The following is a 15,441-nucleotide window of genomic DNA, read 5'->3' on the forward strand; positions in this document are numbered from 1 at the left end:
AAAAAAAAAAAAAAAATTTATTTTTATTTTGGCAGTGTTTCCTCCCCTCCCACCCCTGGTAACCAATAAATAAAGTTTCCTTCCATATATAAACCTTTCCTTGACTTTTTACAATAATGAACTAATACAATATTTGTCCTTCTGTGCACAGTCTATTTTTCAAAAATGATTTATTTTTTGTTTTTGTTGCTGAGAATACATACAACAAAAAATACACCAATTCTAGTTTCTACATGGACAACTCAGTGATACTGATAACATTCTTTGAGTTGTGCAACCATTCTCTCACTCCTTTTCTGACTTGTCCCTCCCCCATTCACACAAACTCACTGTCCCCTAAGGTTCCTATCTAATCCCTCAAGGTGCTGTTTTCAGCTTGATCCCGTGTAGACAGCTCTTAGGAGAGCACAAGGCTCAAGGCAGACATTTTTAACTAGGTAAGCTGAGCTATTGTTTGTTTTGTTTTTAATTTTTATCATGATTTGGGTGAAAGCTTACAGAGCAAATTCACTTTCCATACAGCAGCACACATACACTTTATCTCATGATATTGACTACAATTTCCCACAATCCAACAGCTCCCCTTCCTCTTCCTCCCCATAGTTATCTGTTCCCTGGAGATACACCCTTTTTATAGTAGCAATATTTAACAGGAAAGTTAATGCTTCTGAGGTTTAAATCACTACTATATTTTCATGATCAAAATTTTCAGAGCACTTATGTGTTAGTAACTATACTAAGCATGATGCAGTTAGTTGCCAGCAAGTTGGCGCCAACTCATGGTGACTTTATGTATAACAGAACAAAATGTAGCCCAGTCTGGTGCTATCTTTATGACCAATGGTATAAGTCTACTCTGGAGGCTACTATATCAATCCATTTCACTGAAGGTTTTCATTTTCTCTAATCCTCTACTTTACCAAACATGATACTACTCTGCTGCATACCCTTCCCAATCCTAAACCATGGAGATCTCCTTGCTCTGTTCAAACAACTGCCTCTTGAGTACACATGAAGACAATTAAGTGTTCTAGAATTCCCATTCTTTTTAATGTTATCCATGATTTATTATGATCTACCCAGTTGTATGCCTTCACATTGTTAATAAAACAAAAGTAAGTACCTTTCTGGTATTCTCCGCTTTCAGCCAAGATCCATCTGATGTTAGCAATATCATCTCTTGTTTTAGAAACCACTAATTTTTTCCTCTACTTGCTCTAGTCAATGGCAAGCAGTAAGCTATTTTCATTTAACTGTAGCCTAACAAGAACAAAACATGTTCTGCTTGAAAAGCTTTGCTTAACAGTCTTGTTTCAAAGGACATAAGAAATAAAACTGGAAGAACTATAGGTCACATATTAAATAAAGAGCACTGGGACTCAATGATCCACTGGAAATGAATTACACGTAATCTAACAGTAAAATAAAGCTGATACAAACCTCTCACCTCATTTTTAATACACAGTTCCAATTAACCTCAGGTTATTTTTTGAGATTTGCAAAAACATTATCCATTCTGGCAGTGTAATTTTACTACCTACCTGTTTTTCATCAATCTTATTTCTCTTTTCAATTGGGGATCATCTGTCTTAGTTGTTTGAGATGTAAGAGTCACAGGAGATGTCATTACCACCGTTTGTGGTAGTGCAGTAGCTGAAGGTGTGGTACGGATCTGATATGTCTGCATATCTCCTGATGCAGCTGTGTGGTCAAAAGAGAGTGAGTTAATTGATAAATGTCTTTGAAAGTACTTTGGGATGCTTTCTACTGCTACCTAAGCATACTTACTCTGTACAACCACCTGATTGCTGGGCACAAGTATTTGCTGTCCATCAGATGTCTGAGCATACTGCAGAATTGTTGTACCTTGCTGAGAGCTGCCTGAATTTGTCATGGTTAATGTCTGAAGCCCCTGTACTCCATCTGTGCCTGGACTGGCCAGCTGTAAGGCTCCATTTGGGGCAATGGCAACTTTAACCAAAGAGAGAAAATAGCTATTGTAAGGCCATTAGAAGACACTAATTGCAAAAGGACTGTCAAAAAACAAACACACATTATTTGTTAAAACAGGTTTGAATGCAGTTCTACTTGATAACTGTTGTCTATTTTGGGTGAAATATATATAAAAGAAATAAGCCTTTATAAAATTTTATAGTTCAGATGGACTATCTTAAATTTAGTATCAAATTGTAGAATACAACTAATTGGTCAAAATTAGCACATTTTAGGCTCCGTGAAGCACACCATGCTAATGGCTAATGTTGCCACAGCAATTCTTGAAGAGGCCACCAGTAGCTAACTTATAAAGAAAAAAAAAATTAGCATAGTTTCTAATTGTTATTCAAAAGAAGCACCAAAATGATTGTAACTTAAAAATACTTTTGAAAAGGCAACATGTGCCTATGAGAAAAAATTCCAAATGGAATAAAACATTATAGGATGAAAGATAAATCTTCTTTATATTCTGTTTCTTAGCGCTATCTTCTAGTTGTAACCACTGTTAAATTTATTGAATATTATTAAATTATTTACTTAAGTGATGTTTAAGAAATGTAATCTATTCATCCATTTCTCTAGTGAAAATCACCAATAAAGTTAGGTCACCAGAAAGCTACTGTATAGATCACATTACTTAGCTCCCCTCAAACATTTTTCACCAAATTATACTTGTGTTAATACTTCCCCCTCAGACCTTAAGGCATGACCAAATAAAAAACATTTTAGCATTATGCAATTCCCACATAGTAAATCCCCCTCAGAATCTAGTACCTGTGATCTCTGCACCCTCTTTTCAGACTATAATTATGTAACATTGTTTTACATCTTGGCTAAGAAGCCAAAATACACTTGTCTTTGTGTGTGTTTTAACCAAAAATTATTTTTTCAGGCATTTCTAATCATCTCATTACCAGATGCAAATGTTCCCACATACTTTAATTTATATAAAAAATAGACTCATTAAAATTTTTCAGAGGCAGAGATCTGTTTTAATGTATATTAGAATTTGTTTCAATCTCCTTTCCTATAATACATTTATATGTTTATATAAATGGATGTGTGTGTGTGTGTGTGTGTATATATATATATATATGTATTTTTTTTTTTTTTAAACTCATTGCTATTGAGTAGATTTTGACTCATAGCAACTGTATAGGACAGAACAGAACTGCCCCATAGGGTTCTTTAGGCGGAAATCTTTATAGGAACAGACGGCCGTGACTTTTCTCTTGTGGGATGGCTCATGTGTTCAAACCACTGACCTTTCAGTTAGCAGCCAAGCACTAGTGCTTAACCACTGTGCCAACAGAGCTCCTTTACATTTATATATTACATAAACAGATTTATTTATTTATGTAGATGTAAATATATAAAGAAAATAAAAAGCAGAAGTCCCATTATCTATTTCTATTTATCTCACTGACCACCCACTCTCCACCTCCATCCTGAGATGACCATTATTTTTGGTTTACATCTTTCTCAATCTTCTCCTATGCTCATGCAGACAATATATTAATATATCTCAAAATATGAATATCTATAGATGCACTTGGTGGCACACTGGTTAAATGCTCAGCTGCCAATCAAAATGTCAGCAGTTCAAACCTATCAGTCTTGCCGTAAGAAAAAGATGTGGCAGTCTGCTTTCATAAAGATTTACAGGCTTGCAGACTCTATGGGCAGTTCTACTCTGTCCTTTAGGGTTGCTATAAGTTGGAACTGAAGTTGATGCCAATGGGTTTTTTTTGGATGATGTTAAATATATGTAATGATACACAAATTATTTTCATTTTTGGAACATATCTTCCTGTTCTTGTTTAACATTTGTATTTACCTGATGGTATTTACTCTAAATCTGTGTTATCTAATAGGGTAGCCATTAGCCATGTGGCTATTTAAATTTAAACTAATTAAAATGAAACAAAGTTAAAATTCCAATTCTTCAGCCTCACTAGCCACTTTTAAATGCTCAATAGCCTTATTTAGCAAATGTCTATTGCATCAAGTACATAGATACAGAACATTTCCATCATTACAGAAGTCCTACTGAACCGCACTTCCCTAAATAGTGAGTTGGGTTTTTTTTAAATACATCTGAAATATGAGACTTTAGTTTTTATATAATCTTCATAATTTAATTGTTACCGTTTTTGAAATAATAAACCATATTGATATATCATAATTTTAAACTTGTGAATATGCTATTTTTAAATATTTTTTGAAACAGCAATACATTACACAGTAAAAAAACTTCTATTTTGAATAGAATTCTTGTTTTTGCTACCAACTTTCCTTCCTATATAAAACTAGACTTTGAAACAACTGTTTCAGTTTTTTATGCATCCCTACAGAGGTTTTCTATATATTCTTTAATCTATTTATTTATAACAAATTTTTACTGACAGCCTACTATGTACTAGGTTCTATGTACCAAGGATATAGCTGTGAATGAGACAAACACAGTTCTGATTCTCAAGGAACTTACATTCTAGTAGAGGGAACAGATGATAAACAAGTTAATCTGTAATTGCAGGTAGTGATAAGTGCTATGAAGAAAAATGTAAGGTGGTATAGAAAGCCAAAAGGAGCAGTATATTTTAAGAGTGATCTGTTTGAGGAGATGATATGTAAGCAGAACAGAAGTGACAATGTAAGCCACTGAATATCTGGGGGAAGAATATGCCATGCAGTGGGAACAACAATTCCAAAGAGCCTGACACAGAAACAACTGAGGTAGTGCGGTGTGGTAAATTACTTAGTGTGGCTTTTCTACCCATAAGTCTTTGTAAACTCCAAGGTGGGATTTTCTATGAGCAACTGAGGAGCTCCTGATTGCTGAAGTTGTCCACCTGGAGTATTTCTGTTGGGAGTGGCACAAAACAATGTTGTGGGAGGTGCCCACTCTCTCTCAGGTGCTTAGAGTTCTGATGCTATGATTAGCTAGTTTGACCACCCTGCCGGGCTCAAAAGGTGGTCTCCTAGAGGCAGAACTCTCTCTGACTGCTGGTTGAGGAAAACGTGCTGCTGAAAGAGACACAGGCTCCTGAGACATGTGTTGCTGGGAAAGAGACGCAAGAGACATGCATTGCTGAGTGACCAGCACTGCTGGGAAAGAGACTGTGAGAGACTGCTGGCTGAGGGACGGTGGGCTGGGAGAGAGACTGAGCATTTTTCCTGAACCTGAATTGTAGCCTGTGGTGCTTCCCTAATAAACCCCATAATCTGTGAGCTCTGTGTGGCCACTGTAGCAAATTATCGAACCCAGGAGAGAGGTGGTGGGTGCTTTGGGAGTAACGGTTGGTGAAAGGGCTGGAGGGAGGCAGCATGTCGGCCTTGTAGGAATAGGCCTTAGGTTACTGCTGGTAATCCTATCTTCCTCTTGTGGGATTAGAGGAGGTCAGAACATGTGGCCTCCTCGCCGTTTTTGCAGGTAGAAACAAACATAGAAGTCTGTGCAGCCAGAACGCCAGAAGCAAATAGTCAAGAGGCAGGAGATAAGGTCAGAGCGGCAGGCAAAGCCAAATCCTGAATGTACTGCCTTGTTGGACCTGGATTTCATTCTCAGTATGGTGGAAAGTTACTGGAGGATTTTGAGCAGGAGTGATGTGATCTGCGTGACATTAAAAAAACACATTAGCTACATTGTAGAAAACTTATGTTTGGAGCAACAATGGAAGCAAGATGACCAAATGGATACCTACACTGCATTAATTCAGATGAATTTAGGTCTAAACCAAGGTGGTGGTGGGCATGGAAGATAGGGAGAGGTGGTCAAGCAAAAGCCAACTAGACTTGAAGAATAGGAGTTAGGAGTGGAAAGATTAACTACAAAGATGCAGCAAAAAGGAATTTTTTTTTTTCATTTTAACAAGGAAATTTCTTGGAGTGATGGAACTATATCCTGATATGGTGGTCACACAATTCTAGGCATATACTGAAACTCACAGACTTACACTCCAAAAAAAAAAAATAATTCTACTGCATGTAATTAAATAGTAATTTTTAAAAAGACTAGCCAGGAGACTCTCCACTCCTTGGAGAGATCAATCATGGGAGAATAGAAGGGCTGTGTATGCACAGGGAGACAGCTCAAGGGGCAGGACTGCATGTGAAGGAAGGACACAGGGAAGAGGTAACTATGGGGAAGAAGTGGGAGGGGAGCTGTTGCATTATGGGAAATTGTAGTAAATGCCATGAAACAAAATGTATGTGAGCTGCTGTATGGAAAGTGAATTTGCTCTGTAAACTTTGACCCAAATCACAGTAAAAATTTTTAAAAAAGAAAACTAGCTAGGAAAATCATGAAAAAGAAAAATAATTATATTAAGATAACCAAAACCAAACCAAATTCACTGCCATTGAGTCGGTCGGTCCCGACTCATAGCGAGTTCTCCTTGTGTTTCCGAGGCAATATCTCTATGGATGTAGATTACCCAATCTTCCCTCTGAGGAGTGGCTGGTGCATGTGAACTGCCAGCCTTCTGGTTAGCAGTCAAATGCCTTAGGCACTATGCCACCAGAGCTATATAGTAATTACATATGGAACTGCATAAATGTATGAATGAACAAATCAGACCTCAAGGCATATGAAATACCACCTTCATCCTATACTAAATTCCTTTATCAGTAAGGTAAAGATACATTTAAATATGGAAATGGTATTACATCTATATACTAGATACCCACCTACGAAAAAAAAAGTTAGGATTCCCACCTGACTCTTTATACCAATAAACACTCAAAATGGATCAAAGATTTGAAAGTAAAAAATGAAACCAAAGAAGTACTAAAATAAATCACTGGAGAAATTGCTTTCTATTTATCTCAGAAAGGAGAAAAACCATTACAACCAATGATTATAAAACTAAAAGCCATTAAAGAAGTTCAAATATATGGATGTATATATATATCTGCATGCAAAGAAACACTGACAGAATTTAAAAACAAAGAACACATTGGAAAAAATATTTGTAACACTCATGATAAAGTGCTACTTCTTTTAAATATAAACAAAAATGAACTCACTGCCACTGAGTTGATTCCAACCCATAGCCACCCCACAAGAGAGAGCAGACAGAACTGCCCCATAGAGTTTCCAAGGCTGTAAATCTTTACAGAAGCAGACTGTCCCATCTTTCTCCTGTGGAGCAGCTGGTAGGTTCAAAACACTGACCTTTTAGTTAGCAGCCCAATGCTTTAACCACAGTGCCATCAGAGCTACTTTTAAGGTAACTTTTAATAAAGAGGTACTATATCAAGAAGGGAACTCTGGTGGCATAGTATCTAACATTTGACTGCTAACCAGAAGGCTAGTGGTTCAAACCCACCAGCCACTCCTCAGATGGAAGGTTGGGCAATCTACTTCTGTAGTGATACTGCCTCGGAAACCCAAGGCGGTGTCGCTATGAGTTGGGTTCAACTTGACAGCAGTGAGTTTAGTTAGTTATATCAAGAAAGGAGATCTGGTGGCGCAGTGCCTAAGACATTTATTTGCCTTCCAAACAGGTGGTTCAAATCCACCAGCCACTCCCTGGAAGAAAGATGGGGCAATCTACTTTCATAAAGATTTACCACCTCGGAAACCCAGAGGGGTCACTATGAGTCTGAATCGACTTGATGGCAATCAATGTGGTTTTACCCTCAGATATACTCACACATCCGGACAAAGATATAGTATAAAAACATTCACTGCAGCATTGTTTTTAATAGCACAAACCCAACACCATTGAGTCAATTCCAATTCATAGTGACCCCCAATGAGTTTCCAAGGCTGTAAATCTTCATGGAAATAGATTGCCTCATCTTCTGACTCATGGCTCATAGTGGCCCTAGAGGACAAATTAGAACTGCTCCATACAATTTCCAAGGCTGTAATGTTTATGGGGAAACCTGGTGACTCACTGGTTCAAGTGCTTGGCTACTAACCAAATGGTTAGCAGTTCAAATCCATCAGCTACTCCTAATTTACAAGATGTGAATTTCTAAGATTTATGGAACTGACTCAACAGCAGTGAATTTTGGAATCTTTGTGGAAGCATACTGCCACATGGAGAGGCTAATAGGTTCGAACTGCCAACCTTTCGGTTAGTGGTACTTAACCACTGCATCACCAAGGCTCCTTGTCCATTTTATAGGTAAAAAGTTATACGTATTTTAGCTTTAATTCACATTTCTATTAGGAGACTGAGCATCTTCTCATCTTTTAAAGTGCCTTTTCAATTCTCTTCTTTCTGACCTGTGTTCTTTGCCTGTTCTTCTGAGTTTGTTTTTTTCTCTTCCTGATATATAAACCAAAACCACACTGTTTGCCACTGAGTTGATTCAGACTCATAGCAACCCCTCCTTGGGTTTCTGACACAGTATCACTACAGAAGTAGACTGCCCAACCTTCCTTCTGAGGAGCAGCTGGTGGGTTTGAATTGCCAGCTTTCTGGTTAGCAGTCAAATTAGAACTCTTAGAATTAAACAATAAAAAGATAACCCAGTTAAAAAATGAGCAAAGATTTGATAGACATTTCTTCAAAGAAGATATACAAATGGCCAATAATCATATGAAAAGATGCTCAACACCATAGCCATCAGGGAAATCAAATCAAAACCACTTCACATCTACAAGGATAGATATCAAAAAGACAGGCAAAAACAAGTGTTGGAGAGGATGTGGAGAAATTAGAGAACCCTCATACATTAATGTCAAATAGTGTAGCCATTTTGGAAAACAATATGACAGTTCCTGAAAATGGTAAACATAGAGTGACCATATGACCCAGCAATTACACTCCAGGTATCCCAAGAGAAGTGAAAAGTTATTCACACAAAATCTGTACATGAACCCTGCGGTGTAGTAAATTACCTGGTATAGCTTTTCTAGCCATATGTCTTTGTAAACTCCATGGTGGAATTTGCCACAAGCAACTGAGGAGCTCCTGATTGTTAAAGTTATCCACCTGGAGTATTTCTGTTGAGAGTGGCACAAAGCAACGTTCTGGGAAGTTCGCTTTCTCTCAGGTACTTAGAATTCTGATGTTATGATTGGTTAGTTTGGCCACTCTGCCAGGCTCAAAAGGAGTCTTCCTAGAGGCAGAAGAAGCCTCTCTGCTGGCTGAGAAAGATGTGGTGCTGAAAGAAATGTGCTCCTGAGAGACATACGCTGCTGAGAGAGACACTGAGAGACACGCACTACTGAGAGAGAGACTACTGGCTGAGAGACGGTCGGCTGAGAGAGACTGAGCATTTTTCCTGAACTTGAATTGTAGCCTGGTGCTTCCCTAATAAACCCCATAATCTGTAAGTTCTGTGTAGCCATTATAGCAAATTACCACACCCAGCAGAAAGGTGGTGGGTGCTGTGGGAGGAATGGTTGGTGTCAGGGTTGATGAAAGGGCTGCAGGGAAGCAGCATGTTTGGCCTCACAGGAATAGGCCATGGGCTGCTGATGGTGATTTTGTCTTCCTATTATGGGATTAGAGGAGGTCAGAAGATGTGGCCTCCTTGCCACTTTGGCAGATCTCACAGAATTACTCATAACAGCCAAAAACTAGGAGCAACCTAAATGCCCATCAACTGATGACTACAATGGAACATTTTCAGTAACAAATTTAAATGAAGTACTGATCTATGCTAGACCATGGATGAATCTTGAAAATATTATGCTAAGTGGCAGAAAGACAAAGCCCTCCTCTAGAGCTGGTGTCCTTACTTGGACCTCTAGCCTCCTAAACTGTGAGGAAATAAATTGGTTTGTTAAAGCTGCAAAAAAGAAGAGAAAAGAAAATATTATGCTAAGTGAAAGAAGTTGCAAAAGACCTTATCTTATCTAATTGCATTTATATGAATTATCCAGAAAGGTAAATCCAGAGAGACAGAAAATAGGTTAGTAGTTGCTTGGGGCTGGAGTGAGGGGAAAGTGGGGTGGGGAGCAGCACTGGGGAATGACTACTAATGTGTCATTTCTGAGGTGTTAAAAATGTTTAAAGTTAGGGCTAATGTTTGTACCATTCTGTTAATGGACAAAAATCCACAAAACCATACACTTTAAATGGTCAAATTTTATGGTATATGAAATATCACAATAAAGTTGTAAAAAAAAATATACTGAGAATACCCCAAAAAGTAGAGTGATGATTTATTGTTATTAAATATTACTTATATTTCCTTATATATGGATTGTCTATTTGTGTCCAGTTCCTATTTATCTGTTAAACTGGTTGAGTAGACTGACATGCTAATACTCAGGAAAGAGTATGTGAAATGCTTGGCAGCATGTCCAATACAGAATGAATGCTACAACTTACTGCACTTCTATTTTCTATAGGGTCTTGATGGATGATTTGTATGCTTTTTCATTTTCATGATTTTTTTTTTTAATTTTTATTTTGATTTGGTTGAAGATTTACAGAGTAAATTCACTTTTCATACAGCAGTTCACATATACTTTGTCTCATGTCATTGACCAAAATTTACAATGCAACAGCTCCCCTCTCACTTCCTCCCCATAGTTACCTCCTCCCAGTGTCCACATTTTCATGATTTTTATTTTTATTTAATCTCTTTCAAATCTGAACCATGTTATTGGATAGCTATTGCAGCTACCTCAATTCCTTTTAACAGTTTCAAAGTCAGAATATAAAAAGCCCTAGTGATGCAGTGGTTAAATATTCAGCTGCTATCCAAAAGGTCAGCAGTTCAACCTACAAGCCACTCCACAGGAGAAAGATGTGGCAGTCTGCATTTGTAAAGATTAAACCAAATACCCAAACCCACTGTCACTGAGTCAATTTTGACTCATAATGTCCCTACATGACAGAGCAGAACTGCCCCGTAGAGTTTCCATGGCTATAAATCTTTACAGAAGCTGAATGCCAGATCTTTCTCCTGCAGAGAAGCTGGTGGGTTCGAACTGCTGACCTTTTGGTTAGAATCCTAACACTTTAACCACTGTGTCACCAGGGTTCCTTCTGTAAAGATTACAGCCTTAGAAACCTTCTATGGGGGAGTTCTACTCTGTCTTATAGGGTCCACTATGAGTCAGACTTGATAGCAAAGAGTTTTCTGTTTGTTTAAATCAGAGTAGAAAGAAATATTAAAAAGCTATAAAGGCATACCTTGGAGAAATATTGTGGGTTTGGTTCCAGATCACATCAGTAAAGCAAGTCACAGATTTTTTGGTTTCCCAGTGCATACAAAAGTTTTATTTAAATTAGTCCAAAAGACTAATGGACTACATGAACCCCAGCATCCATGTCCCTGATTATCAGTAAAACTAGATAGTACCCAACTAGCACTGCTGACCTCTCTGAAAGGGATCACAATGGAAGTTGCTGGATAGAGTAGGAGAAAATGTGATATAAAATTCAAAATAATAAAAAAGACCAGGCTTACTTATCTGATAGAAATTGGGAGAACTCCCAAGACAGTGGCCCTCAGACAACCTTCAAGCCTGAACTCACCCCTGTGACTCAATTTTCAGTCAAACAATAGATATATATTGTGAACAATGACACCAGGGAGGTACGCACTCCTTAGAACAAGCAACCATACAAGATCAAAAGGACAGAATTTGCCCAGGGATCAAGCTCAGAAGGCAGGAAGAGAGAGGAAAGAAAATGGAAATGGTAAACACAAGGAAGAAGTGTGAAGACTGTTGTTACTTACACTCTGGGAATTGTAATCAATGTCACAAAACAAAATGCGTATGAATTGTTGAACGGAAAACCAATTTCCTTTGTAAACTTTCACGTAAATAACAATTTTAAAAAATTGTAATTGAAATAATTATTTTCAGTTTTTTTAAAGTTATGTTTATACTATATTGCAGTTTAGTAATCGTGCAATAGCACTATGGAAAAGTTTGAAATATTGTTTGAGAATTACCAAAATGTGAGACAAAGACACAAAGTGAGCACATGTTGGAAAATGGTGCCAACAGACTTGCTCAATGCAAGGTTGCGACCTTGAATTTGTAAAAACAGAGTACCTGTGAATGCAACAAAGCAAAATACAATAAATGAGGTATGCCTGTATTATGGGAAATTTAAGTGATTATGTCAATATTTATAGTTCCTGAATCTCTTCCTAGAGAAATCTAAGAAGTCTTAATTCTTGTCACTTCTATCACTTCAGCATTGTCAGGAATGCAGTACAATTAAAATTGATTAGTATTCATTCTCCTAATACAAAAATGCAGAGAATATATATGCATCAACTACTATCTACTGGTCAATATCCACCACTAAGCATATTTGGCCATTACATACAGACAGTTAATGCTAACAAGTCTTAAGTGGCTCATCTTAGCTTTCATTCATTAGACAGTATTAATCATCCATCGATGCTTTAAAAACAAACAAACAAACAAATTTGATAGAATGATACGTGATAAAGCAAATGTTATAGTAAAATAGTATGCAGTATCTAGGTGGCAGTTTTATGAGTGGATGTTGTACAATTCTTTCAACTTTTCTGTATATTTGAAATTTTTCATAATGCTCAAAAGCAAAACTGAAAATTAAACTTGAAAATATACAGAGGTCTAATTTATGACCTTGTTTATTAGCTTTAGCAAATTAAATTTCATTTACTAAATTATTAGGCAATAAAAATCTAAGTATTAACACAAATACAAGTTCCTAATCTACAGACGGCTGATGAACAACAGATGAAGACATATACATTTATACTTGTGGTAGGTACTTCTTTTTTTTTTTTCCTTTAATTATTGTCTCCTCTTACTCTAAGCTTTCCTCTCAAAAGGCAAGAACCACATTTGCTTAACTTCCTAGCCCCGAGTTGGGTCTCTGTATACCAGTAGACATCCACTTTGTTTTACTTATTGACTATAACAACATTTTCAGATATGGAGATATAATGATTTATTAAAGTTGATCAGTCCCTGTAAATCGCATTGCAAAGCAGTCTGAATCTTCTTTATTCAGACTTTTTAAACTGAAAATTCATTATGTGTCTTTAATTTTTCACTATGTAACTAATTCAAATAGCAATTTCTGCTGGAATTAAAGTCACAGACACAACTGGCTAGTGTTCAAAAGACAGATTTATAAAAGGGTGTGTTGTTTGGAGTAAAATTTTATCACTAGACTCATACAGACCTGGTTTGAATTCTGGCTCAGTAATTTAGAAACTGAGTGACTTTAGAGACATTATCTAATCCTCTAAGCTTCTGTTTCCTCATGAAATGATAATAGTGTCTACCTCACAAAGCTGCTGTAAAGAGTAAATGACACAATGATGAAAAAGTATTTCTCATTATGTCTAGCACATAACAAAAACTCATGCCACATTACCCTTTAAAAATATCACTATTCAAATCTGATATTCTTTCTACATATCACTTCTTTCCACATAAGAGTTTATATGTATCTATCAGATGGAAATTGATTCTTATACATACTGTACTGTCCAGTGCTAGTCTGATAGATGGGAGTTGAAACAGACATAGAAGTGACAGTAGAAACTCCAGGGTTTTCTCCGTCCCCTTTTCTGTTCCGTGTATCTTCAGAAGATAGGTCTTTCAAAATTTTTCTGTGAAAAATAGAACTCCATTAATGTTGGTAAAAAAGACTGGGAACTGCCTTATGAGGACTCCTTTACAAAAAGAAAGTGCTAAGCCTCTTCCCATCTCAGATTCTAAATGCAATAATCCAATCAACAGGTGAATGGATGAACAAAATGGTGTGTGGGTGTGTGTGTAGACAGTGGAATATTTTTCAATCATAAAGAGAAATTAAGTTCTGATACATGCTATGACATTCAAGGATGAACCTTGAAAACATTATGCTGAGTGAGAAAAGACTCAGAAGAATAAATATTCTAGGATTCCGCTACATGAAATATCTAGAATAGACAAACACATAGAGACCAAAGCATTTTAGTGGGTACCTGTGGCTGGGAAGGGAGAAGGAATGGAGAATTATTGCTTAAGTGTGACTCAATTTCTGCTTGGGTTAATAAAAGTTTTCAAAATAGATAGTGGTAATGGTTGTACAGCATTGTGAGTGTAATTAATGTAATTTAATTTTACACTTAAAAATAGTTAAAATGGTAAATTTTTGTTGTATATGTTTTACCACAATAAAATAATCTACCAAACCAAACCAAAAGACCAAACTCACTGCCATCAAGTCAGATCCAACTCATAGCGACCTCTCCTTGGGTTTCCAAGACGGTATCACTATGGAATTAGATTGCCCAACCTTCCTTCCAAGGAGTGGCTGGTGGGTTTGAACCACCAGCCTTCTGGTTAGCAGTCAAATGCCTTAGGCACTATGCCACCAGAGCTCCTAAAATAATCTACCAGACACCTAAATCATTGTGCTAAGGAATCCTTTTGTTCGGCACATACTATTATAATGATAAAAAGGCGTCCACAGTGACACAAATGGTTGTGTGTGACTACTAACCTAAAGGTTGGCAGTTTGAATCCACCTAGGTGCCATGCAAGAAAACCCAGCAATCTGCTTCTGTAAAATTACAGCCAAGAAAATCCTACAAAGCAGTTCTAGTCTGTGACACATGGGGTCACCATGAGTCAGAATGGACTCAACAGCAATGGGTACTGTAATAACGTGGGGCAAGCTAGTTATACTTTACTTTATAACTACTCAAAAAGAGATAGTAATATATATATAAAAAAAATAGTACAGAGTGCCTTTCTATAGAAAAGACATTGGAGAGGTATGAAATGTCTCTTTAATTATAATTAAAAAGCTAATATTCACTTTCTAAATAGTGTCAATGATCTTAATTTTAAAAGATCAAATTTGATTTTTAACCTTCAACTTTGCAATGGAAGAGAAGAGTCTATAGTTCTCAGAAAGAAACAAGGTTAGAAATACTACAATAATAATGCACAGAGTATTGAGTGATAAAATTTATTTTAACAAAAAGGTAAATATGATCTCACAGGTATCCTTCACACTTGGTGAAATGGGACTCATTACAGGAATCAGAGGATGGCCAAGTATTGTTTGCTAAAAATAAAGGTCTTCCAAAAGACAAATGGAGGTAGAGATAGAAAGAAAGCAATAAATATTATGTGTATATGGCAAAAAAATTTACTCAAGAATTTCACGTTCATGTCCCATATAGGTTAATCTCACTGACCCTCGGTTTCTTAATATGCAGAGTGGGGATGCTAATTCTTAACCTTCTGGTGGAGAACTGTGAGGATTACATGAGATAACGATACAATATCCTCAGCCTGGTATCCAGCTCATAGATGTTGTGTGCTGTTGACTCAATCCCAACTCATAGCAAACCTATAGGATGTAGCAGATCTGTCCATACAGTTTCCTAGGCTGTAATCTTTTTTTTTTTTTTCCTTTCTTTTTTTCTTTTTTTTTAATTAGGATTTGGGTGAAGATTTACAGAGTAAATTCACTTTTCATACAGCAGTTCACATATACTTTGTCTCATGTCATTGAC

General features: G+C 36.8%; 1 protein-coding gene across 1 annotated transcript in view; it reads right to left on the reverse strand.

The window, feature by feature from the left end:
• The window catches only part of ATF1 (activating transcription factor 1), an 81,714-nt gene that overhangs the window by 15,216 nt on the left and 51,057 nt on the right, over positions 1-15,441 (reverse strand). The window contains exons 5-7 of the mRNA XM_042780557.1: positions 13,409-13,539; positions 1,789-1,971; positions 1,542-1,701 (exon numbers count right to left, since the gene is read on the reverse strand). Of these exons, the coding sequence (XP_042636491.1) occupies positions 1,542-1,701; positions 1,789-1,971; positions 13,409-13,539 (474 nt within the window). The remainder of the gene's footprint in view (positions 1-1,541; positions 1,702-1,788; positions 1,972-13,408; positions 13,540-15,441) is intronic.

Source organism: Orycteropus afer, unplaced genomic scaffold (genome assembly GCF_000298275.1).
Source record: "Orycteropus afer afer isolate SDZICR_OR568_19922 unplaced genomic scaffold, OryAfe1.0 scaffold00045, whole genome shotgun sequence".
NCBI lineage: Eukaryota > Metazoa > Chordata > Mammalia > Tubulidentata > Orycteropodidae > Orycteropus > Orycteropus afer.